Source organism: Aedes albopictus, chromosome 1 (assembly GCF_035046485.1).
Source record: "Aedes albopictus strain Foshan chromosome 1, AalbF5, whole genome shotgun sequence".
NCBI lineage: Eukaryota > Metazoa > Arthropoda > Insecta > Diptera > Culicidae > Aedes > Aedes albopictus.
The window spans coordinates 134802417-134828960 of NC_085136.1; the positions used below are offsets into that span (position 1 = coordinate 134802417).

The 26544-nt window shown below is 38.8% G+C and overlaps 1 protein-coding gene across 5 annotated transcripts in view; it reads right to left on the minus strand.

Moving 5' to 3' along the window:
- LOC109415630 (G2/mitotic-specific cyclin-B3) overlaps positions 1 to 26544 on the minus strand; it is a 55664-nt gene that overhangs the window by 22981 nt on the left and 6139 nt on the right. For 3 of the 5 annotated variants that reach the window (XM_062845440.1, XM_029874409.2, XM_019689532.3), the window contains exon 2: positions 4717 to 5309. In XM_062845440.1, coding sequence (XP_062701424.1) covers positions 4717 to 4784 — 68 coding nt within the window. In that variant the 5' untranslated portion in view covers positions 4785 to 5309. Of the gene's footprint in view, positions 1 to 4716; positions 5310 to 5390; positions 5546 to 26544 lie in introns of those variants that run through there. The other 2 variants (XM_062845438.1, XM_062845439.1) reach the window with 2 other exon arrangements.

A 26544-nucleotide genomic window follows, 5' to 3' on the forward strand; every position in this document is an offset into this window, starting at 1 on the left:
TGCTGTTTCTGTGTCATCTGTCCCATTTTAACTTGTAAATATTGTCCCAAGTTAAATAGGGTTTGGGTACTAGTAGTGGACCCCCTAAGTCATCGAAATTTACTTCTGCGACTTTTTAGCTATGTTAAGGCAGTGGATTGTTCCGAAGTAGATTTTTCAAACAAGTTTCACGTCCCCTCTTTATGTTCGTCAAACATACAACTTTAATAAATTATTCCTGTGAAATACGCATTTGAAAGTACGCATCGATGTTGCCTATAATGGACACCACCAGGGTCCAGTATAGGATTATTTACAAATATCCTGGCGCCTATAGTGGACCCCCCATTTGATTTCCATGTAAGCTGTCACGCCGCCGACGGTGCCTATAGTGGACCCTCCCTGAGTGTTCGTATAGTGGACCCTTTTGAGTGTTTACATTCATTAAATAGTTAAAATTACCGATTGTTGCGGCCACTGGATCATTTGATTGCCAGGAACTGCAGTGTAGCAATGTAATTGATGTTCCCCCGGTGGAAGTTGTCTGGAAACAGTTGATTTGGGCATTTATATTTGAGTTTTTCTTAAGGGGGTCCACTATAGGCGCAGGGTCCACCAGTGCTGAAAAATTCATTTCGTCATATCTGAATTCAATCACCTACAGCTCATTTTAGAAGCTGAACCTGAGAATATGATATATGAAAAACTTGTGCGGCTAGACCAGTTTTGCAAGAAAGTCACGGAAAAAATGATATTTTTTTGAATATTTAAGGTAAATGTCACGGACTACCTTCGAAAAATGCAAATGATATTCACGGTGAATATCATTTGGCATTTTTCAAAGGTAGTCCGTGACATTTACCTTAAATATTCGAAAAATATCATTTTTTCCGTGACTTTTTTGCAGAATAGGTAGAGCCGCACAAGTATTCCATATATCATATTCTTAGGTTCAGCTTCTAAAATGAGCTGTAGGTAATTGAATTTAGGTATGACGAAATGAATTTTTCAGCACTGGGGTCCACTACTAGCACACAACCCCTACACATTTGTAGTGTTCTGGCGTAATAGAGCATCATGTGAACTCATCAGTCCCATTTTGATGGCCTACATTTAGATCATTTTGGGCAACGATTAACTAGACGACATGTGAAAACCCTTCCCCAAAGTGTAGACGTTTTATATTAAAACGAGATACAGAATGCCCCCTTGGGATTAGAAATTCCTAGACAAAACTCAAGCTATGAAAGTAACTAACGCTGTGACAAAATAGGCAACCTACCAGAGAAAATACGATAACAGGATTGACTGATGGACCAACAACTATTATGAAACCTCGTCATCCTGTCATCAGAAATTGTTATCCACTAAGGAAACAGGGCAAAATATGTGTTCTGGTTGTTTATGTTCTCCACTACAAGACAGTGTTTCAATGTGCATCTGTAGTGTTTCACAACATTTTCCTAATATGTACGTGCTGCTCAGCAAGGGCCAGACTAAGACGACCGACAAGTCAAGCGAGATCTACACAGGCATTCACCGTTTGCGGATAAGCAGAGCGTACTATGCATTGACAGCCCCATTGGAACAGCGTCGGACCTAACGTAGAATTGCAAATTTGCCATCATCCTGCTACGTAACCACCGGCCAGTAGACATCTGGTTGATTGGTATCATCGTAAATTTCTTCATGCGAACAACGAAACGGCGATAAACAAGATCCGGCAACGTTTTCAGATGTCAAATCTTAGAACTCTGTTACGTAACAAAGAACGGAATCAATCGGTACCGTAATCGCTTGTTTCGATGAATTAGATTAGAGATCGTAGGATTACTAATGGCACTGAGACCCCATATTACAGAAACAAAAGAGCGATTCCAAGCAACAGCATCAAAATTAAGGAAAATTTTTAATTCATGATTTTCTATTGAACTGAAACTTTGCACAGTTTTTCAGTTCCATCTAAATCGCCATTTTTCGATATCAAATTTTTATTTAGAGCCACGACTAACTTTTCAAAAGGGTGTATGTGAAAATGGTTCAAAAATATTCAAAAATATGCACAGCCAAAACGGATTGTTCGATTGTTATGAATTTTTCAGCAAAGTTAGATAGCTAAATGGTGATTTCTAAGAAAATATACACTGTGAAAAAAAATCTATTTTATCATTGAAAAACATCATTTTTGTCACAAAAACTCAAATATCTCAAAACCCTATCTTTTTACCAACTTGAATTTTTTAGGGAAAACGGTCCATTGTATTAGCAATCTACCATAAAAATTTGGTGATGGTAAACTAATAAACAAAAAAGTTAAAACATTTCAAAAATTTCACAATTTTTACATTTAGTAAAAAAAATTTTTCTGTGTAAATTATTTCGGCCGGGAATCGCAATTTGATGCTGATTTTATTGTTCAGCAAAGTTAGATAACTAAATGGCGATTCCTAAGAAAATATACACTGTGAAAAAAATCTTTTTTAACATTAAAAAATATCATTTTTGTCACAAAAACTCAAATATCTTAAAACCCTATCTTTTTACCAACGTAATTTTTTAGAGAAAACGGTCCATTGTATTAGCAATCTACCATGAAAATAAACAAAAAAATTATGACAATTCAAACATTTCACAATTTTCACATTTAGTAATAATTTTTTTTAGTGTAAATTATTTCGGCCGGAAATTGAAGTTTGATGCTGATTTTATTGTTAATGGCCTTGCGTGAGTAAAACAAGTTGTTTTTATTATATATTATATATACATATAATATACTATGTACCGTAATGTTCCGATTTTATCACGACCTCCGCGCATTAGTCGTTTATTCATTAATTTGCTGTTACATTTGAGGACAAGTGTTTTCCCTCTTCTTCAAGATGAATGTTGAAAGCGTGTTTTGCAACGTTAAAAATATTGAAATGGGTATAGATGTTGAAGAATATTACAGGGCATTTTTGAAAAGGGGCGTAATTAAATTGTTTAAACAGATGTCGCTGATGGCAATTTCTCAGTTGTTGTCGTTTTCGAACTTCCTGCGCCCTGCTTTACCGATGATATACAGATGGCTCGTTTGTCAAATTTTAGACGGCAGGACGTGCAAATGCGTAATTTTGTACACAATGTGGACATTTGGGCATAACCAGTCTCTTTCAGTTTATCTATGGTGCTTTCGGTGAGATTTCGTAACTCTTTTGAACATTTTTTTTCATCAAACGGTCTACAAGAGAGCGTTGAGTTGAAGACCTTTGAGAAAGCGACTGTTCATCTTGTTCGTTAGATTATAATAAACAAAATCACTTATTAATTTTAACTTACTTGGTGGCTGAAGAAAAAAAAAATACTATACAATTTTTAATATTCATAGCGGTAGTATTTTTTTGTTTTTTTCGTGAGCATTGTCAGGTATGTATACAGACAAACAAACGTAACACTGGCGAAATTTTCATTGACCACGCCTTCAACGATCATTTTGAATCTTGGTTGTGGCTTTCATAACAAGAAGAGCGCCCATCGTTTTTCTTTGCGTTTGACGTTTCACACTAGCGCCTTCTGATGACGATATTGCACAACGCAGTGTTTCGTGAAACATTTCCACCAGGTGGTGATAGTGTGAACTGGGCGATGAATTTTCACTAAAATTGTTCTAGGCGTTTCGTCTGTTTGTCTGTGGTATGTACCTCTTATGCATTTGTTGTTGTTGAAGTTACTCGCATTCTTCCGATCATAAAGTCTGTTCTCTACACACTTAATTTTGATTACCGAGTTCGGTAATTTTTTGACGAGATTAAAACTGCTGAGCACCGAACTCGTTCAGCAAAAATGCATTTTTTACCTTTTCCATACGATTTTGACAGTTGTTTTACTGAGCCTCAGTAAAATCGATTACCGAAACTACCGAGATCGTACTGCTGTTATAATCTCGTCAAAAAAGTACCGAACAGGCAATTCAGAAATAAGTGTGTAAGAGGGATTTTTTTTGCGGACAAACTAGACGTATACGCGTATAAAAAATCTTTTATTATACAGCTTTTGTCTTAAAAATAAATTCAATTCCATTTTTCTTATAATCAACAGCTTTTCAACACTATCAAGGTATTTTTTCACCAGTCACGTACAATAAAAAGTATGACAATCTCAATATTTTTGATCACAACACTGGATCGCGTCTAAGTTTCAAATAGATACTATAGTAATTACGAATAATCAAACTAAAGTATCATGAAAACAACTTGTTTAATTCAGGCGGTAGCCTTTACAATAAAATCAGCATCAAAATATAATTCTCGAAATAATTTACACAGAAAAAAAAATTTTTTGTTACTAAATGTAAAAATTGTGAAATGTTTGAAATGAAAAAAAATTGAAGTTGGTAAAAAGATAGGGTTTTGAGATATTTGAGTTTTTGTGACAAATATCATATTTTTTCAAAGTAGAAAAAGAAATTTTTTACAGTGTATATTTTCTAGGGAATCATCATTTAGTTATCTAACTTTGCTGAAAAATTTATAACAATCGAACAATCCGTTTTTGCTGTACAGCTTTTAGAATATTTTAGAACTATTTTCGCATACACCCTTTTGAAAAGTTAGTCGTGAGTGAATATGAAGGTTTAATATCAAAAAATGGCGATTTATATGAAATTGAAAAACTGTGCAAAGTTTCAGATATTTTTGAAATGGTCGCTCAGGATCGACTGACATGACTCCGTGGAATTCCTCAAAAACATCTACTTACCTCGTCGTTATAGATTTCTTGAGCATTGGTAGTAACGTAGTAGTCCCAGATTGTTTTGTAGGAGCCATTAGCGTTCCAAATCAGTGGCCAGATTGCAGCAAAGGTCGATAGACGGTATCACGATCAATAGCAATTATTCCTTTTTCCCACTTGAATTAGCACCAATGTCCAAGCACGCTACCGTTTGTTTCCGTTATTCACACACCGTATGAGACGTACACAAATACACTCTCGCACATGCACGCCCCCGATAAATAGTAACGACTCTTGCTCACTTATTTTTTAATTCCGATTTGATTTCTTTTTCCCTAAGGCTGTTTCATCACTGGGAGGGCGGCATCTTCGAAAATACGCCACTATTTCTTTTAATAAAGTTGCAGATCGAAAAACCGCTATAAATGCACTTCTCACGTACACACTTTCCGGACAGGGAGACTAGCAAGGATATATTGCAGATTTCCTATAACTGTCAGTTGTCGTGGAAAAATTAAGCCCGCTGGTCACTTTGATCAAACTGTTTCACTGATTTGATGAACTGCGTATCCGTGGTTAAACATGGAGCAAACATATACCGACTCAAACACTGCGACACTCTGAAACAATAGGAGAAACAACAACAGTTAATGAAATGTTCACACTCAGCTCAGCAGGACGCTTAGCTCACTGATTGTCACCTTACTAATCATATATGCTGATCTATGGTAATATAAAACACAAAACACAACTAAACAATAGATAACAACAAAACAAAATCAACAACACAGCTCTATCGAATCTACCGAATGTGCTCCAACAAAACCGACTTCCCGACTACCATCGTGTGGAAGTTGCTATCTGTCGCGGGTGCAATACGGCTAACTTCTAGGTATTACAGCGACTAGGTAAGAATATGAGAGTCCTTTACTCGCGCTTTTTTTTTTCTCTCCCAATGAAAAGGCAATGAGTGTGAACGAGATGTTCCCTAAGGAGCAGTGTTTCCCTTTTGCACACATCTGGCAGAGAGTAGAAGGTCCTTGCTGCAGGGACCCCACAGCGGGAAGAAGTAAATAACCGAAAAATATTACCTACTAGGTGTCGCGGTATGTGTGTTGGTTGAACCGGGAACATGAACGAATAAGGATCAACGCAGGAGACAAGCTTCTTATTACTCCATGTGTTTTGTGCGAGCCCTTCTGACTTGTTCCTTGATGATCCTTTTACACTTTTTTTTGGATTTTTGGTCTAAGGCTGCTGGCTGCATGCAAGAACTTGTTACGCGCCAATCGAGGGGTGGGCTATAGCTGCGCAACTACAGAAATCACTTTCCTAGGGGATCGGGGTACGACCACAGGCAGGCTGTTGAAATTTAACAGTCATCAAAAGTAGACGAATGTGTCATCCCCAGGACTCGTGTGACGATGATGGTGATGACGATTTCGATGATATCAAAAGCTGGTAAGCTTGGAGGAATGAACTGATTGAATGAGGGCATGTGTGAGGGGGAGATTAAGACCCTGGTGGTGAGTGAGCTATGGGGTATTGTTATGGGATGGCCTTTTAAATGATGCGCATACCCGGGGTAGAGATGATCAACAAACGAATACAATAAAATATATCATATTTTACTGTCAAAGCTGATTTTGACATTAACGAGTTTTTCATAAAGGGTTCAAAATAACAAGGCAATAGTCAATTATTTGAAATAATATGTCTTTGGAGTTATCCATAAAGTACCTCTCGCTTACAGGAGGAGCGAGAGTTCCCGAAATTGTGACAAGTAATAATGTATTAAGTAAAGGAAAAATCTGTACGAATTAATTGGCTATCTACGCCATGTCTTCAAAAATCCTCACCAAAAAATTAAAAAAAAAAATATGCATTTGGTTATTCAAATTGATGCGTTAGTTAGAGCCATAAGTATTCGCCGTAAACTGCAGCGTGCTCGTGGTTTATCGTTCTCCCAGACACTCAGGCCCGGATTAAGGATTGTGGGGGCCCGGGGCCCGAGCGGATGTGGAGGCCCCTCGGAGAGATGACCAAAAATGTTTTTCCTTATTTTCGAACAGTACTTGAACAATATGAAAATCAAAGTTAATGTTAGCAACCAAAACATGTTTTTGTGGGGGGCCCTAAAATGTAGGGGCCCGGGGATTTATGATTTCTGTTCGTAATTTAAGTCTCAAACACATGTTGTTCTCAGATTAAGTAAAAAGTCAATGTAAACGTTTGCAAGTATGATGTTTTATAATACTAGCCAGAATTCTAGTTATTTTTAGATTGCAGACAAAATTCCATTACAATTGAATCGCTAGATTTTGATCCCTGAACATGATTATTTTGCATGGTAATCGGCTCTGTTTTTATACTTGTTTCTAGCAGTGTATTATTGGTTTTCATAGATTAATCAAAATAAACTTGTGTACACATTTCACGGACTATCTGGTCACTTTGTAAACTTTGGAGTGTGGGTTCGATTACCGCTCCAGTCGGTGAAAACCAGGACTGCAATTTTTCGACAGGCCTTATGATAGCGATATTTTGCTTTTTTCATTTTCTCCGTTTCGGTTTTCCTGTCATTGTTGTTTTCCAATCAGCAACGCGGGAGCGAAATGAAAAAGATACTCACACTTGCACGCAGCGTACTGAAAGCGAGAGCTGACAGGGGTAAATTTCTATTCAATTCGCTCACGAATGGAGCTCTCGGACTCTGTCAGTTCTCGCATTGAGGAACTGAAAACGACCGTCGCAGGCATTCATTTTCGGCTGAAAAACAGGCACTGAGACTGATATTTTGCAGGCCTGATGAAAACTATTCGTAAAATGGAAAATTCTCCACTGGACCCCCGCACTGGGTGTTTCGTGGACAACACATGTTTAAGTGATCGTTCAGTCGTGCAACAACTGGTTGAAGATGACGTGGATTGTGTCATTTAAACTCGTACAAAATATCGGCTAGTCCTCTGTGACTTGAAATCGATCATTTGTAACATTAACACAAATCGGGTAGAGATGCTACATGGCTTCTTGATTCTTGATCAAATGACTCAAAAATCTCATTTTCACAGCAATTCGAATAAAAAATCTTACAAAAAAAAAGGCATAGGTAGCAAAGTTACTAGTATCAGTGTATCATTTCTTGTAACCCTAAAATACAGAGGTTTCCAAACTTGTAGCTACTGCATCGCCTTTGGGACGATTCAAATATGACGTCCATCATTTTTCTGGATTTATAGAAACCCCCCTCCCCCCTCTGTCACGCTTTTTTGTATACCAACAGATAGCAGACGTTTATGCTAGCGTACGAAATGTGTGTAAACCCTTTCAACCGTCATTTCAATAAGGAAACCTAACTGGCAATTATTTGGATATGGCGCAACGATCACATTCATATCGCTTAAGCACAAATAATCCCTGTCAGATAGCAATTACTGCAGCAATTCGTTGTACAGATGGAAACAGTGAGCAACGTACATTGGTTTTTACAGCTTTTACACAGATTTTGAGTTAAATTTTATTCTTAGGATAAACATCTGTTATTTGTGGTACACTCCCGTTCAAAAGTTTGGGGTCACCCCCTCAAAAACATGTCATTTTTTTAGGCCCATATCTCCGCCAATTTGCGTCCGATTTCAAAACCCTAGGTTTCATTCAAAAGATAATAAGTCAAAGAAACTTTGAACATGATTTAAAAGAAACTTTTTCAAAAAAATTTGTATGTAAACTTAATCCAAAATTTTCTAAAAAATTAATATAAACTTACGGCAGTGTCGCTGGAAGTTGGGTCGACCAAATTTTAAGATGAGAGCGGTAATATGACCCATTTTCTATTAGCTTTCAACTGCTTTTTACAGAACTTAGCTAAAAAATTTAGAAAATAAGTTATTAAGTAAATTAATCCTTGATGTCATCGACCAAAAGTTTGGGGTCACCCCTCAATATGATGTATCGGCCAAAAGTTTGGGGTCACTTTCGTAAAACATGGAAAAGTGATTTGGTGATATCTTCGTCATCTATAGTTCAATTTTAATTATTTTTGGCTCATTTCCAATATAATTAACTAAATTTACGTTTGATGTCTTCAACTTAACGTATTTAACGATTTTTGTATATAAAAATGCTATGTAAAGTTAGCACATTTTACCACGCTTAAAAAAATGAGGCAACTTTACGTTAAGTTTTAGTATGTAAATTTCAAAAAATATGTGTAGTTCAATGTCTATGCAGTAAGTATCATTCATTTTGTTTCAAATAAGCCAATAAGAATTAAAATTGAATGAAAGATGACAAAGATATCAACAAATCACTTTTCCATGTTTTACGATAGTGACCCGAAACTTTTGGCCGATACATCATATTGAGGAGTGACCCCAAACTTTTGGTCGATGACATCAAGGATTAATTTACTTAATAACTTTTTTTCTAGATTTTTTAGCTAAGTTCTGTAAAAAGCAGTTGAAAGCCAATAGAAAATGGGTCATATTACCGCTCTCATCTTAAAATTTGGTCGACTCAACTTCCAGCGACACTGCCGTAAGTTTATATTCATTTTCTAGAAAATTTGGCAACTTTGGGTTAAGTTTACATACAATTTTTTTTTTTAAAGTTTCTTTTAAATCATGTTCAAAGTTTCTTTGACTTATTATCTTTTGAATGAAACCTAAGGTTTTGAAATCGGACGCAAATTGGCGGAGATATGGGCCTAAAAAAATGACATGTTTTCGAGGGGGGTGACCCCAAAATTTTGAACGGGAGTGTATATCTAATACATGTGGAGTGTCATCAGCTCTGCGAGGCAGCCGTAAAAAGACTAGCACTGAAAAATCAACAAGAGAAGAATGTGAATCGATACCAATGGCGACGACCACAGCGACGAAAGGGACTTGCGATTGGAAGCTAGGTACGGGGAACTGCAGATCTCTCAACTTCATCGGGAGCACCCGCATACTCGCCAGTATACTGAAGGACCGCGGGCTCGGAATCGAGGTCGAGACGCGTGATCGATTGGTGGCCGATCGACGAAAGAATGTGCAGGTTCAGGATCAAGGGCCGATTCTTCAACATCAGCATAATAAACATGCACAGTCCTCACTCCGGAAGCACTGATGATGACAAAGACGCATTTTACGCGCAGCTCGAACGCAAGTACGACCGCTGCCCAAACCACGACGTCAATCATCATAGGGGACCTAAACGCTCAGGTAGGCCAGGAGGAATTCAGACCGACGATTGGAAAGTTCAGCGCCTGACGAACGAAAATGGTCTACGCCTCATCGATTTCGCCGCCTCCAAGAACATGGCCATTCGTAGCACCTTTTTCCAGCACAGCCTCCCGTATCGTTACACCTGGAGATCACCTCAACAAACGAAATCGCAAATCGACCACGTTCTGATTGATGGACGGTACTTCTCCGACATTATCGACACCAGGACCTATCGTGGCGCTAATATTGACTCTGATCACTACCTGGTGATGGTTAAACTGCGCCCAAAACTCTCCGTTATTAAAAATGTACAGTACCGGAGACCGCCCCGGTACGATCTAGAGCGACTGAAGCAACTGGATGTCGCCACCGCAGAATCTCGAGGCAACGTTGCCGGACGAGGGTTTGCTCGATGTGGCCCCTCTAGAGGACTGCTGAAGTACAGTCAAAGCAGCCATCAACTACGCAGCCGAGAGCACTATCGGGTACGTAGAACGGAGTCGACGAAATCATTGGTTCGACGAGGATTGCAGAGCGGTTCTGAAGGAGAAGGACGCAGCGCGGGCGGTAATGCTGCAGCGTGGAACCCGACAGAATGTGGAGCGATACAGACAGAAGCGGAAGCAGCAGACCCGTCTTTTCCGGAAGAAAAGGCGCCACCTGGAAGTAGCGGAGTGCGACGAAATGGAACTGCTGTACCGTTCACAAGAAACACGAAAGTTCTTCCAGAAGCTCAACGTATCCCGCAAAGGCTACGAGCCGCAAGCCGAAATTTGCAGGGATAAGGGCGGGAGCCTCCTGACGGACAAACGTGAGGTGATCGAAAGGTGGAAGCAGCAGGCGAAGAGAATGTAGACACGGGCGATCAAGGCAGCGGAGAAAATGATTATGTTGGTGCAGCAGAGGACGGGAACAAATCCCACGCTGAGGGAAGTTAAGGAAGCCATCAACCAGCTCAAAAACAACAAAGCGGCTGGTAAGACGGTATCGCAGCAGAACTCATCAAGATGGGCCCGGAAAAGTTGGCCACTTGTCTGCACCGGTTAGTAGCCAAGATCTGGGAAACCAAACAGCTACAGGAGGAGTGGAAGTAAGGGATAATCTGTCCTATCCACAAGAAAAGCGACAAGACCATTTTGTATGCCGTCTACAAAGTGCTATCCCAGATCTTCTTCCGTCGTCCTTCACCTAAAGTAAATGAGTTTGTGCGAAGTTACCAAGCCGGTTTCATCGACGGCCGGTCGACAACGGACCAGATCTTCACCGTACCGTAAATCCTCCAGAAATGCCGTGAATACCAGGTCCCAACGCACCACCTGTTCATCAACTTCAAGGCGGCATACAACAGTATCGACCGCACAGAGCTATGGAAAATCATGGACGGTTTTCCCGGGAAGCTTACCAGACTGATAAGAGCAACGATGGACGGTGTGAAGAACAGCGTAAGGATTTCGAGTGAACTATCCAGTTCATTCGAATCTCGACGGGGACTACGACAAGGTGTTGGACTTTCCTGCCTACTATTCAACATCGCCCTGGAAGGTGTTATGCGACGAGCCGGGGTACGTTCTCCCCGAAATCCTGTTAATTTGTCTGTTTTGCGGATGACATGGATATTATTGCTAGAACATTTGGAACGCTGGCGGAACTGTACACCCGCCTGAAACGTGAAGCAGCAAAGGTCGGACTGGTGGTGAATGCGGCTAAGACAAAGTACATGCTGGTAGGTGGGACAGAGCGAGACAGGACAAGCCTAGGCAGCGATGTTACGATAGACGGGGATACTTTCGAGGTGGCAGATGAATTCGTCTACCTCGGTTCCTTGCTAACGGCTGACAATAACGTGAGCCATGAAATACGAAGGCACATTATGAGTGGAAGTCGTGCCTACTATGGGCTCTAGAAGAAACTGCGGTCAAAAAAGATTCACCCACGCACCAAATGTACCATGCACAAGACGCTAATAAAACCGGTGGTTCTCTACGGACACGAGACATGGACGATGCTCGAGGAGGACCTTCAAGCACTCGGAGTTTTCGAGCGACGCGTGCTGAGGACGATCGTTGGCGGCGTGCAGAAGAACGGTGTGTGGCGGAGAAGAATGAACCACGAGCTCGCTGCACTCTACGGTGAACCCAACATCCTGAAAGTGGCTAAAGCTGGACGGATACGGTAGGCAAGAATGCCGGGCAATAACCCTACAAAGTTGGTGTTTGCTAATCACCCGGTTGATACAAGAAGGCGTGGAGCGCAGAGAGCACAATGGGCGGAGTGTGATCTGGCGAGCGTTGGGTGTGACCGACGTTGGAGAGCTGCAGCTGCAAATCGAGTATTATGGCGGCAAATTGTTGTCTCAGTGTTATAATTAATTTGATGTCGAACTAAATAAATAAATAAATTAATTACATTATTGCTATGATTTTCAGACAAGAGTGTGAATCATAGATTGTAACTATGAATTCCGCAAGAAATTCTTATGGTAAAAAATCATAGTGTATTCACAGACAAACAGACGTAACACCTTGAACGATTTTCATGGGAATCCATCGCCCAGTTCACACTACCATCACCTGGTGGAAAAGTTGCACGAATCACTGAGTTATGCAATATCGTCAACAGAAGGCGCTAGTGTGAAACGTCAAACGCATAGAAAAACTATGCGCGCGCCTCTGGTTGTGAAAGCCACAACTATGGGAATTTAAAATGATCGTTAAAAGCGTGGTCGATGGAAATTTCGCAAGTGTTACGTCTGTTTGTCTGTGGTGTATTCGTTTGATTTTCGGAGTTGTAGTATTCTCAGTGTAGAAGGAATTCTTGGAGAAATCCTAAAAATAATTTCTAGAGAAATTTCGGAAAGGATTTTGTAAGAATTCTGAAGGAATCCCAAATAAACCTCCGGAAGAATCTCACCAGATTCCCTGGAGATCCCAGATTCCCAGAAGAAACTCCTGGGGAAGTCCTGGAATCTCGGAATTAATTTCTACACAACTTTTTCTACTCCTTTTCTCCTTATAACTTACGACAGTTTACAATACCTGCTTTAGCACTCTGACTTTTGAACATGACAGCAGATCCGTAGCTCGATTCAGATGATTGCTTAGGAATCAGGATACTGAGTTGATCGTTTATAATTTGAATATGTAATGTAGCAATCGCATCGTTTCTGCTACAAGGAAGTGCATAGGTGTAGATATTTGGCACACATACACACATGTACAGAAGATGCATTCTTATATATCGTTATATAAATTGGAATTGCACAACGATTGTATACCTAGTCGTCGAAGGCACTGCACAAAACGACGACCACCTGGAAAAAGGATCCGCGAAAACAGTGCACAAACATCAAGCAAGATGCGTACCGACATGACTTTCTGTTTGTTGCCTCTTCAGGAGGAGACAAGTCTCGATTTTCGCGAGTGGGAATTTCTGGTTTTTCTCATCATTGCCAAAGGAGTGCCATTGTCACCGATTGCGGGAACGAGGGCACGGCGCAGGGCTGTATGGCCAGGCTGCACGACTTGGAGGAAGGGAATAAATTTAAATTTTCAGACAGGCGAACTAATTATGTTCTAGTTGAATGAGCATTGTGATGTCTAAAGGCGCTCTGTTGTTGTTGCTTCTTCCTTTCGATGGCTGCTTGTTGCATAGATTATTGGGAAAATGATACCCGCGTGCTTCAGCGAGGGAACCAGGAAGCACGAACTGCGCTAATCCCTTTTTGCCACGATGCATGGGAATGAACGCATTTTGCAGACAAGTTCCATCGGCAAACACCACATGAATAGCAACGTGGCTTGCGGGGCAAACTCCAAAAATTCGCCGCCTAAATCTTGTTTCAATGTACCTACTTACGAATATTGAAACATGTTTTTTGTAAGTACATAAGGAAACCGACAAAAATCAGGTCCCTCAGCGGTGAGACAACCAATCATTGTCATAATTTCGGAAGACCCGTAGGCTGCTAGCAACCAACGAAACGGTCCCATTTGCTGACAAAGGTCAAAGTGTCACCGTGTATTTTTTCCCTGATGGCACCCTCAGAGGTTCTCAAACTCGTCAAGTCAACACTTCAATTGGACGGTCTTAGATGAACTCTTAGAGAACGCTTGAAACAAGGTATTCGTCAATAATCTTGTTATTAACCTTTCAGTACTCGCGCCAATTTTTGTAACGCGAGCAGTCGCGCGTTGTACTTTGTACAACACCCATACATTCTGAAATATCTAAGGATCCTGATTGTTTAGAGGAGGACTGTCTTTAGCAAAGTTGTTGTAAATTTCATGGGCTACTTGATGCTGACAAAGTTGATTCGTAATACGTCCACTAGGCGGCGCTAGTGAGCAATATCATGTTATATCTTATATCTCAGGATCCTGATATCTTAGAAAGATGGCGTCTTCGGCAAAGTTGTTTGGTATGTCAACGGCTTACAGATTATTGGCCGTTTAATTGGAAATTCCACCACTAGGCGGCGCTAGTGAGCAAATAAACTTTATATTCTATGTATCTCGGGATCCTGATTACTTAGAAAGATGGTGTATTTGACAAAGTTGTTTGGTAGGTCAAGGACTTACGGATGATTCGCAGTTTAATTTGAAATTTCACCACTAGGCGGCGCTAGTGAGCAATTTCATGTTATATCTTATATCTCAGGATCCTGATGTCTTAGAAAGATGGTGTCTTCGGCAAAGTTGTTTGGTAGGTAAACGGCTTACAGATTATTGGCCGTTTAATTGGAAATTCCGGCGGCGCTAGTGAGCAAATAAACTTTGTATCCTATGTATCTCGGGAACCTGATAACTTAGAAAGATGGTGTCTTCGACAAAGTTGTTTGGCAGGTCAAGTACTTACGGATGATTCGCAGTTTAATTTGAAATTTCATCACTTGGTGGTGCTAGTGAGCACGTAAACATTATATATTATGTATCTCTGGACCCTTATTACTTAGAAAGATAGTGTCTTCGACAAAGATGTTTGGTATATCAAGGGCTTATAGATGAGTGATAGTTGCGCTAGCGAGCATGTAAATTTTTAATCATGTAGCTCAGGATCCCTATTAAAAAGGCGCGGGACACCGTCGTACAGACTGAACAGAACTTAACACTAGACCATGGACACGACATACATTACATGCACCAGTGGATAGCATGGTGCGGTTACACGCTTGGTAACGCTAACCGAACGGCCACGAAGTTCCACTTTACTCAGAAAGATGGTGTCTTCGGCAAAGTTGTTTGGTAGATCAAAGACCAAATGGAGGAAAAGTTACCTCTCGTGCCGACCTTCTAAAAGATCGAAAACTTACAGATAGTTGTCCGTTTGAATAGTAATTTCACCACTAGATGACGCTAGTGAACATAAAAAATGTATATGCAATAGTTCTCAGGATCCTGGTTACTAGAAGGGAGATGGTGGTTTCGGCAAAGTTGTCAAATAGGTTAAGTGCATTTGGTTGATGGGTCGTTGAAATCAATACTTCGCCAGTAAGTGGTGCTAATGAGTATGCAAATTTTATATCTTACTAGCTGGCTCGGCAAACCTTGTCTTGCCGTCTTGTGGAGGTATGACAACTGTTAAGCTCAAAATAGCACCGCACTCTAGATTGGTTTCATTTAGATCGTGTTGATTTCCTTCCCAGCTCATGAAAAATTTGTAATTTGTCATTTTTTTTTACTTTTCCAGTTTATTTTCGTAATTTTTAATACTTATAAACACAGCCACCATGAATACGAATCGAACCATGCGAGAGTCATCCTGATTTGTTCAGCCGTTCTTGACTTTTGTTGCCTCAAAGGAACTTCAAACTCATTTTTATATATATAGATCTTATATATCTCCGAGTCTGATTACCTGGGAAGTTGATATCTTTGGCAAGGTTGGTTGGTAGATCAAGGGCTTTCAGTTGATTGACCGTTTGATTCGTGCTTCTGCCACCAGAAGACGCTAGTTGTAAATTTGCAAAAGCATAAACGTGTTCGTCTAGAAAAAAATCAACGAGCTGTAAATTTTTATACTTCCGAAAGTTTTCAAAATTTAAAAATTACACAACTAGTTGATTATAATTTCTTTAAATTTGCACTTGATTGATTAATTTTACATGAAGTTAAAGCGCTTAGTAAAATATTCAATATCTGACCATCGTATTTCAGTATACTCTATCTTAAGGTTCTCAATGTCACGGGATAAGTACATCCATCCTTTATCCATCAAGCAACAATGTCGAAGACATCATCTTTCTAAGTAGTCAGGATCTTGAGATATATGAGGTATAAAATGGGAATGCTCACTAGTGCCACCTGGATGTGAAATTGCACGTCATATTTGTCTTCATCAGTTAGTGTTTGATCTACTAAACAACTTTTCAGAAGACACCATCTTTCTAAGTACTCAGGATCCTGAGTTATATGGGATATAAAAATACATACTCACTAGCGCCGCCTATCGGTTGAAATCTGAATTTCTCAGATCACCTCGCGAAGGCCCTTGATATCCCAAGTAACTTTGCCGAAGACACCATATTTCTAGATCATTTATATTTTGAAATACACTAATTCACATTCAACTGTCTATCTTATCTTAAATATAGTACGTTCTTCATATTGCGATTTTCAATTTTCCGCATTATAAGGAGTTATACTGTTTTCAAAAAAGGTCTTATAATATTCCAAATAAGATTCCTGTAGAATACATTTGGGGTTGACATCGATAGAAAAGATGTTTTCAAAGTAATAGTCGATAATTCTTATGTGTTGTACAAAGTACAACAGCGCGATTAACGGAAGGTTAATAAGGTTCTCGAAATCCAGGGATGAACTTCTTCTTCATTTTTGGCGTAACGTACCAACTGGAGCATTGTCAACGTTTTTTTGCCATCCGAAGGAAGAGGCCACATTTGGTGAGTTTATCGGGATTAAGAATCGATCCCTCCCAGGTCCTAGGCGAGATAGGCATGTGCTCTAACCATCTCACCAGGTCCACTTCACCATATTAACTAAGAGCTATCTATACAAATTACCATTTTGCATAGATATTTCCTGTGTCAGGCACGAACATAGTCTGTGTAAAAGGAAGTAAGACAATTTCTATTGCAAAAAGTTCCTAGTCAACCAAAAATCAAATCCGTCACATTTTTGTTTTATTTATGAACGTTGATATCACTTAACTCTTATTCAACGCACATGGCTATTAACGCTTGATGATATCCAAAATATGTATAATAATCAATCTGTGAATAGATCCTGAGTCACAGAGTGTCCTTATGAAATTCATTCTGGTTATAAATTTTTGAATCGTTGTTTTATAAGTTAGACCTTACGAAATTCTTAAAACAATTTGGCTGAGTGTAATATTAACATCACTAAGGTATGTTTGTAGTTGATGTCTGGTCTCGCAATGAAGTGATCGAGCTCAGGTAAAATCAAAACTACGAAGGACACAAAAACAGAATGTCTTCCGCAAGACAAGGGGAACCGATTGCCCGGATTCGATGTCGTTGTTGAAGATTCCCTCCTTCTGCGGTGAAATGAGGAAGCACGTATTGCACGTTGTAAACAAGAGAAGATTTCGATTCCTAGACAGTGTATCCAACTCGTCGACGTAGGAACCAGGGGATGGATGTAAGGAGCAGCTGTCGAATTTTGCGTTTTGTTCTGCGTGGAAATTGTACCTAGCATAAGCAAGGAACTAAGATTCACTTTCACATTTTAATTTACGATCCAATCAATTAGAGTAAAACGAATCTGTAAGTGAGAGTAATTTCGGTCTGACGTTTATGAGAAGTTATGACGATAGAGGAACAGGGAAGTATATACAATTTTTGAGTTGTCCTCTCAGTGAGCCAAGGAAGCGCCGCGTGCGTATTTGGGTCCTTTACTTTAAAAATAAATTTTCTTTTAAATTTTATACAAAAGAGCACGACTTTTTATGGCATTTCTCCGACATTATTGACGTTAGGACTTATCGTTGTTGACCACTACCTGGTGGTGCTAAAAAAACGCCGCATACGCACAGAATCTCGAGGCAGCTTTGCCAGGCGAATGCGAGTTCGATGTGTTCCCTCTGGAGGACTGCTGGGGTACAGTAAAAGCAGCAATCAACGACACAATCCAGAGTATCATCGGGTACGTGGACCGGGGTCGACGGGATGAGTGGTTCTACGAGAATTGCATAACGATTTTGGAGAAGAATGCAACGCGGGCAGTAATGCTGCAGCATGAAACCCGACAGAACCTGATACGATACAAACAGAAGTGGAAATAGCAGACTCACCTCTTTCGGGAGAAAAAAAAAAGCCGTCTGTAAGAAGCGTTCTAAAAACAACGAAAATTCTACCAGAAGTTCAACGCATCCCGAGACAGCTTTGTACAGCGAGCAAAAATATGCAGGGATAGGGACCGTAGCCTCTGGACGGATGAACGTGAGGTGATTGAAGTGTAGAAGCAACACTTCGATGAGTGCCTGAATGGCGTGACCACGTCAAAGGAGGAAACGAGGTACATCAGTTCAGCAGAGGACGGAAATAATAAAACTTCAAAGCTGAGGGAAGTTAAGGATGCTAATCACTAGCTGAAAACCAACAAAACAGCTTCTAAGGATAGTATCGCTGCTGAACTCTTCAAGATGGACCCAGAAAAGTTGGATACACGCCGAGAACACCAGGTCCCAACGCATAACCTGATCATCGACTTCAAGGCGGTATACAACAATATCGACCTCACAGAACTTTGAAAAAAAAAAAACGTGGACGAGAACAGATTTCCCGGGCAGCATATCAAACTGACAAAAGCAATGATGGACGGTATGCAAAACTACATAAGAATTACGGGTGAACTTTCCGATTTATTCGAATACCGACGAAGACTGCGACAAGTTAATAAACTTTCATGCCTACTATTCAACATCGCCCTGGATTGAAGATGTTACCAGTCAGGTTCAACAACCGGAGCACGATCTTCATAAAATTCGGCCAATTTATCTGTGTTGTGGATGATGACATATAAAATGGTGGTAGAACTGTTACTTTTTTTTTATCTGTATTAACGAGATTTTTAGCCCTAGGCTAGTTCATCTCGGGACCCACGCTTTACTTCCCTTCCGAAGGAAGAACTCACATTTTGCGAGTTTGTCGGGAGTGGGATTCGAACTGTTACGATATACGGTAAAAACTTTCAAGGTGATAGAAGAATTCCTCTTCTAAAGCTAATGGAGGAAAACAACGTGAGCCGTGAAATACACATCGTGAAGACATCATCATCAGTTTTATTCATTGATATAAAACTCCAAGAATCCCACAAAGAATGCTTTCAGATTTCCTTCAGAAATCGTTACAAACGTCCCCCTTCAACCGTTATTTAGGTATAAGTATTGGAGTTTCACTAGATTTACTAGCTACTGGTTTGTAACTTTGGTAAACCTACCTAAAAGTCCCCAGCTATTTCAGAGAACATCTTCATGTAGTTATTCATAAATTTCGTTAGAAATAAAGTAAAACATTCCATGAAGGATTTCTTCAAAAAAAAAAATACTGCGAAATTTGTTCATGAATCTGGAATCTGGCCTTCTAGTAATTACTAAAAGATTTCCTCAAAAATTTCTCAAGATCCACCAGTAACCAAAAACAGCTTAATTTAAAAATATAGACTTCAAGAAACTCCACTTAAAAATGTCTACAAAGCTTCGGTCTTAACTCGCCTCAAATATCTGTCAATATCGACTCTATGAATGTTGCACGAAACTTATCTAAAGAAATGCCAGCAATGTCTCTATACATTTCAGCTAAATTTCCTTGAGAAAATTCATATCGATCTAGTTCAAACTAATTGATTCGTCTTGTTGGTATTAGTGTCTCATTAAATTATTATAGAAATCTTACCATTAGAATTCTTTAATAGTTTCAGGATTTTTTTAGGTTATATGAAATTCCCTGATAATTCCAGGTTTTCCAGGTTTCCCAGGTAGTAGACACCCTGTGAAATGATGCAAGTAGCGGAGGTATTAAATGCCTGATTTGATGCTATTTGAGCAGAACATTAGGTCACTATGTTGATGAAGATCGATCGATCAATTAGGTCACTGTGTTGTTGAAGAGGTAAGAGATATAAAAATACAATAGCACAGTAATGGCGAAAGCTAATATGAGATCAAAACAGAACCCTAGAGGTTTTGAGGAGCGAGAATTTATATATTTTTCATAATAACTGTATCTATCATTGATGCATACCTTAAGCACGAAAATATGTTTTTATACGATTCACCCCACTACCCATAGTGGAATATCAGTAATTGAAACCTTACTGTTGTGTACACAGGGTCAAATATGGAGGAATGAACTAAAGATCAAACATCTGTTTGAAAATTCGATGGAGTCAAACAAGATGTTTGAGCTTTGATTTTCTTTTGGACAAATATGTGACCCTGTGTACTGGGACCTTAACATTCGGCACAAGTACGCATTGTATTAAAAGAAATTCAATAGGATACTGCAATATGACGTCACGACCCAAGTAACAAGTAAGCATTCAAAATAGCATTTAGTAGTCTTTACGAATAGGCGTTAAATGCTAATTGACCGTGTATGCGCCTATAGCTACCCCACAGCAGGTTTTGGCAAAATAACGTCGTATCGAAATACAGATCGGACTCGATTATCCGGAGTCGGGTTCTCAAGTTTCCCCAATTTATATCTGACAAATAAAGGGCCCATATAGCCGAGGCGGTAAACGCACGGGTATTCAGCATGACCATGCTGAGAGTGACGGGTTCGATTCCCGGTCGGTCCCGGATCTTTTCGTAAAGGAAATTTCCTTGACTTCCTTGGGCATAGAGTATCTTCGTGCCTGCCACACGATATACACATGCAAAATGGTCATTGGCAGAGGAAGCTCTCAGTTAAAAACTGTGGAAGTGCTCATAGAACACTAAGCTGAGAAGCAGACTTTGTCCCAGTGAGGACGTTACACCAAGAAGAGGAGAGGAGGAGGATATCTGACAAATGGAATGCTGTAGAAAGCTGAAATTTTGACTGAATGTTAATCAAATGGCCTAATAAAATGTCAAAATTTCAGCTTCATATAACATGCCGTTCCTAAGATACATGTTTGGGAAGCTTCAGAACCCAACTCCGGATAATCGAGTCCGACCTGTACCACAGAAGCGTATCATCTCGACGAGCAAAACATCTTTTCGATCTGCAGCATATAATTCCCTCTTCCGAATAATCTTATGATACGCCAAAGCATCCACTGATTCTCCAATAATTCCTAACGAAATGAAAAATGATAATTTTTCAATGGCCATGTTCCCATTCCGAAGATCTTTTGGAGGGATTCCTGTAAGGTCTATGAACTAGATCCATAAAAACTATGGAACAGTTTGGTGGGCGAGTGGTTGGCGGCGTCAGTCGTTTAGGTGTCTCGTAAGCCTCTGAGTGTGGGTTCGATGCCCGCTCCAGTTGGGGAAAACTTTTCGTCAAACGGGAAATTCTCCACTGGGTGTTATATGTGTTGTCCGTTGTCCAATGTTAGTAATGTTCAGTCTGTAGAGGCCGCGAGGTCGAAGACGGTGTAATAGTATTTTTACCAATACATTTTTGCAGTATTACAAAAACAAAAACTCCAAGTAGAAATTCTGATAGGGTTTCTGCAAGCAACTTAAGAAAAATTCTTTGAGTTTATCGATTTTAAAAGGGGAAATATTTGCAAACTCTAAAATGTTGAACTTCCTGCAGGTAATCGTTACAGAATTTCGAAAGGAATTCCTACAAAAAATACGAAAGAATTTACCACGGAAGGAAGTAAACTTTGATAGAATTAATGAATTTCCAAGAAAAATCAAACCATCTTAATTTTACTTATAAAATGCTCCAGACATTCTTACATGTGGTCTCCCAAAATTTGTAAAGAGTAGAGCCCTGAGAAATTGAGTGGTAACAACTTTTTGGAGGTGTTGAAGACAAATAACCCAAAAGACTATCTCACCCTAAAAAATAAAGTTCTGCCAATGTGCATTGTAAATTTTTTGGCGCATTTCTTGAGCGGTTTTTAGCTTCGAAATGCAATTCCAGGGTGCCAACTTATACGACAAAATAAAATTCCCTGCGTTATCCATGTTTTTCCAGGTGGAAACTTTAAATGTTTATAATTCATAAATTAATACAAGATTTCAATACCTCGAAAAATCTATACAGGAATATTCTCAGAATTTAGGTAATTTTTTTAAGGAATTGCTCTTAGTGGCTTCGAGGAAGTTTTTCTCGGGATTTTTGCAGAAGTTATACCAGTGATTTCTTTCAGAGATAGTTTTCAAATATTTCTCATAGATTTCCATGCGGGATTTCGCGCGTAGTGGCTTTCAAAAAAAAATAGAGTTCCTCCTTAAATATCCTTGATATTTCTCCGGGAATTTCTTACAAGAAATTTTATAAGTTATCCCAGGATACATTTCGAGAAAATCTCGAAAAAATCCTGCAAGAGCTCCGAGAGCAAAGCAATCCCATAAAAGAGCATCCAGAATCTCGGGAAATTTCAGGAAAAACTCTGGGAATAATCGCGAGAAAATCTGTAAACAAAAATCTCAGGTGGACCACTGCATGATATTATATAGGAAAAGTCTTGAAAAATATAAAAAAAAAATCACGGGATGAACTCCATGAAAAATACCAGCAGAAACCCTAGAAGACTCTAAAAAATCTTAAGAAAAAGTCCAGGATAAATTCCGTAAAACTCTGAGAGACATCTCAGGATTAACACTCGAATGAATCTTCTGAGAGAAGTCCCGGGAAAAACTCCGAGAGAAATCTCAGGTGAAACTTCAATAGCAATCCCGCGAGAAGCTTTGGAAAACATATCAGCTGAAACTTTTGTATAAATCCTAGGATAAACTCTAGGAAAAAGCTATCAAAGATTTCTTGAAGGAGAAATTTCACAAGAGAAACTTCGGAAGGAATACCTGCAGAAAATTAGTGAAAAACTACTTAAAGCTCTTGGAACAGCATTCCAGAATTCCGCGACAACATCTGCGATATATATCCTGCGAGAAACTCTTGAGGAGATCTCGAATAAATCCAGATAGAAACCCAAGGGAGCTCAAGGAGCTAAACCTCTACAAAAATTATATGTGATCCCCGTAAAAAAAAACTCCAGAAGAAATCGAACGGGACCCCGGAATCCTGGAAGATTCTCAAGGAAGAATGGCCTGTGAATTCCTAAAAAGGAATACCAAGACAAAAGGCGTGGAAAAACACGGAAGAAATCTCGCAAAAAATCCTGGGAGGAGTTTCAAGAGGTATTTCCAAAGAAATTCCAGAAAGAAACCCTGACGAAATATCCGGAAAAATCGTTGCAGCCGATGTTCTGGGTGGATCAGGGTGGCCACTCAGAGCGGCAAATAAAATTCCCGAGTTTTTCCCGGTTTTCCCGGTAGCTTTTTAAAAAAATTCCCGATTCTGAAATATAATGATTTACAGTGAAAATTAAACGTAACCTACTAAGAAACATTTAAGAGAAATATTATTGAATATTTTCAAATCCTTGGATTTAACATAGTGTTCTTATGACCCTGAAAATAAGTTTATAATTTATTTACTAAATATTTAGCTAAGTCATGTGTTGTTTGATCTGATTGTCTCGTATCCAATTATGGGCATTGAAGCTACGACATCTTCATTAAAAATTCGTTAAATTCATAGATAACATCTAGTACTAATTATGCAGTTATTTAAGAAAACAAAAATAAAGAGGATAATCATAGGGGGTCGAAATTCCTAGAGAAAACACTGTGATTGTAGGACTTGTTGTACGAATCTAATAATAGGTGGATTTCTTAGTGATATTCAAAGTCTCTTCCAAAAATTCATGGTAAGTACTTTTGGGAAACAGAATACCAAGAAAAAACATTCTAGATGAACTTCTGGCGGAATATCTAGAAAGATTATTCATGAAAGAATTTTGGAAACAATTTTTAGGAAAATTTTATGGTGAAGTCACTGTACTTCATGGTAGCGTAAATGGCTACTGCGGAAAGTCAGGCAGGTTTTTTAAGGCTGAAATCGTAAATTTTAGGAGAAATTTAAGAGGTTAAAGAAATCTTAGATTTTGTCTGATAATCGTCTAGCATTGAGTTATTTCATCAACGATTGCAATATGAAAGTCTCACATTCTTAGATATGTCAGTAATTTATCCAGTAAATCCTGAAAGAATCCAGGATTCCTGAAAGACTTGTTTTTGAGAACGTATTTTCATCAAAATTTAGAGGCAGATCAATTATTCGGGAATTCTTCCATAAATCATACAACTATATTGCTCCAAATGCTTTTGAATACTCATTGAAACTCCCGCGAAAATTTAAATTGGAAGTTTAACTAGAAACTACGAATGCTCTAAAATCTCAAAAATTTCCTGGACCAGAAGTTTCACCGGGAATTTATGCTAAAGCTTCCCGATAATTCACTTCGGTTTTCGGCGAACGTTTTTTTTGCCAGTTCAACAAAAAAATATAACAAAGAACTTCATGAAAAACGACAGAATATTTTAAAAATATTAGAAATACTTTTATGATCTACACTAGGCGTGATTTTAGGAATGCCACCAGATCAAGGTTGCGACCATTCATTTGCAAAGATTTACATTCATTTGCTATTATCTCAGTTCAGAAGCGTGCTATCGAAAAACAATGTATGGATGAATTTAACCTTGTAGTTTTATCTGAAAGTTTGCCGAATAACATTGGGGTCGCAAACGTATACCAAAGTCGTGAGCGAGCTGTGAAGGCAACTCTCCACGCGGTGAATATAAATTTCATTCACGCTGTGGAAAGCAGGGTTGCCAAATATAAATCTGTATTTTGGCCTTCCAAAAATCTGTATCATCTGTATGACTACTTTTTCCGAAAATCTGTATGAAATCTGTATTATTTTACGGAAAATCTGTATGAAACTCTGTAAGTTTTTGAAAAATCTGTATAATCTGCATCTTTTTCCAAAAATCTGTAATATTGGTATACAGAATTCTGTATGATAAGCTACGAAAAAATCTGCATAATTACAGAAAAATCTGTATATTTGGCATCCCTGGTGGAAAGTTGCCTTCACAGCTCGCTCGCGACTTTGGAATGCGTGTGCGACCCCAATGTTATTCGGCAAACTTTCAGATAAAACTACAAGGTTAAATTCATCCATACATTGTTTTTCGATAGCACGCTTCTGAACTGAGATAACAGCAAATGAATGTAATTTTTTGCAAATGAATGGTTGCAAGCTTGCACCAGATACTAAAAATCCCTTCATATATTCTTCCAAATGTTTTTCACTCATTATTTCGAAATTGTAAGAATGTTTTCAGTAGAGTTACTCATCTAGATTTCCACATTTTTTTATTAGAATTTCCTCTGACATTACATCAAAAATTTCTTGGAGCAATTCATTCAAGAAATTAATCAAAAATTTCATCAGCATCCAACCCGAATTTCTCAAGGACTTTTCGCTCAAAGGACTTTTTTTTAATTAAGTTATATTTTTTTTTGTTTTATAAAATTTAATACGATGCTTGATGCATTCTGGAGCATGTACATCCTGAAATTCAGAAGTGCCATATGAATCTATAAATATTGATATTTGTCTCAACCAGTCTTTCCATCAGAAAGTTTTCTAGAATATCTTTGAAATTGTTCAAAATGTGATGTTAGGTAACATCACTATGATTCACTTTAATTGTCATTACTCGAAGACAAGATGTTAATGTCCAGAAATGGTTTTTACGCCAGTTCACCTATTATCTTATTTAGTTCAACAGTTTTTGATTGTATATCGCTAAGAATCTCGTACTTTTGCTTCTGGAGAAGTTGTCTGAGTGTCTATGTTAGAAATTCCCGGTGGCTATCAACAATTCCCGAGGTTTTCCCGACTTTTTTCCGGTGATTTCAAATTCCCGAGCTTTTCCCGGTTTTCCCGAAATTCCCGACTGGGTGGCCACCCTGGTGGATGCACTACATAATCGATAACTTTTTTTATTCATACCCACAATGTAGTAAACTCTGTGAAGTAGATCTACCTAGTAGATCTATTTAGTAAAACGACCCAATATTTTTTTTTTATCGGTGTAGAATTTCCTGAGGATTCCCAGTTTTCCAGGTCGTATAGACCCTGAATTCAAATTTCTCTAAAAGTAATACAAGCAAATATATTATCTGTTCAACAGGGTGTCGTAATGTTATCGAGTAAATTACAAATTACAAAATGAGTGAATCCCTGAAGAAGTCTTGCTTGAATGAATACATTCTTGGGTAACTTATTAAAAGCCTGGGAAAATTCTCTCAAGGTAATCTGGACGAATGATGAATGGACAGTTTAAGCACATCTGGTGTACACTATAATGACCAATAGCCCACAAGGAGTAATGTCAATCTGGACAGCTAATTTCACAAAATTTGCTTTTTCTTACCTGCAGGCAGTAAGCGAGCAAAACTTTGCTTCAAATAGTTCAATTATTAAACATTTGATTAGTACTCATTAATATTTTGTGGAACATTCAGCAAAGTTATTGTTTTATAAATAATCTAGAATATAACGTCAATGATTATGATGCTCTGAAACTAATCAAGAAGGATTTTTGTCCAGAACATCGAGTGATTTACAAAATAGGTATATTGCAA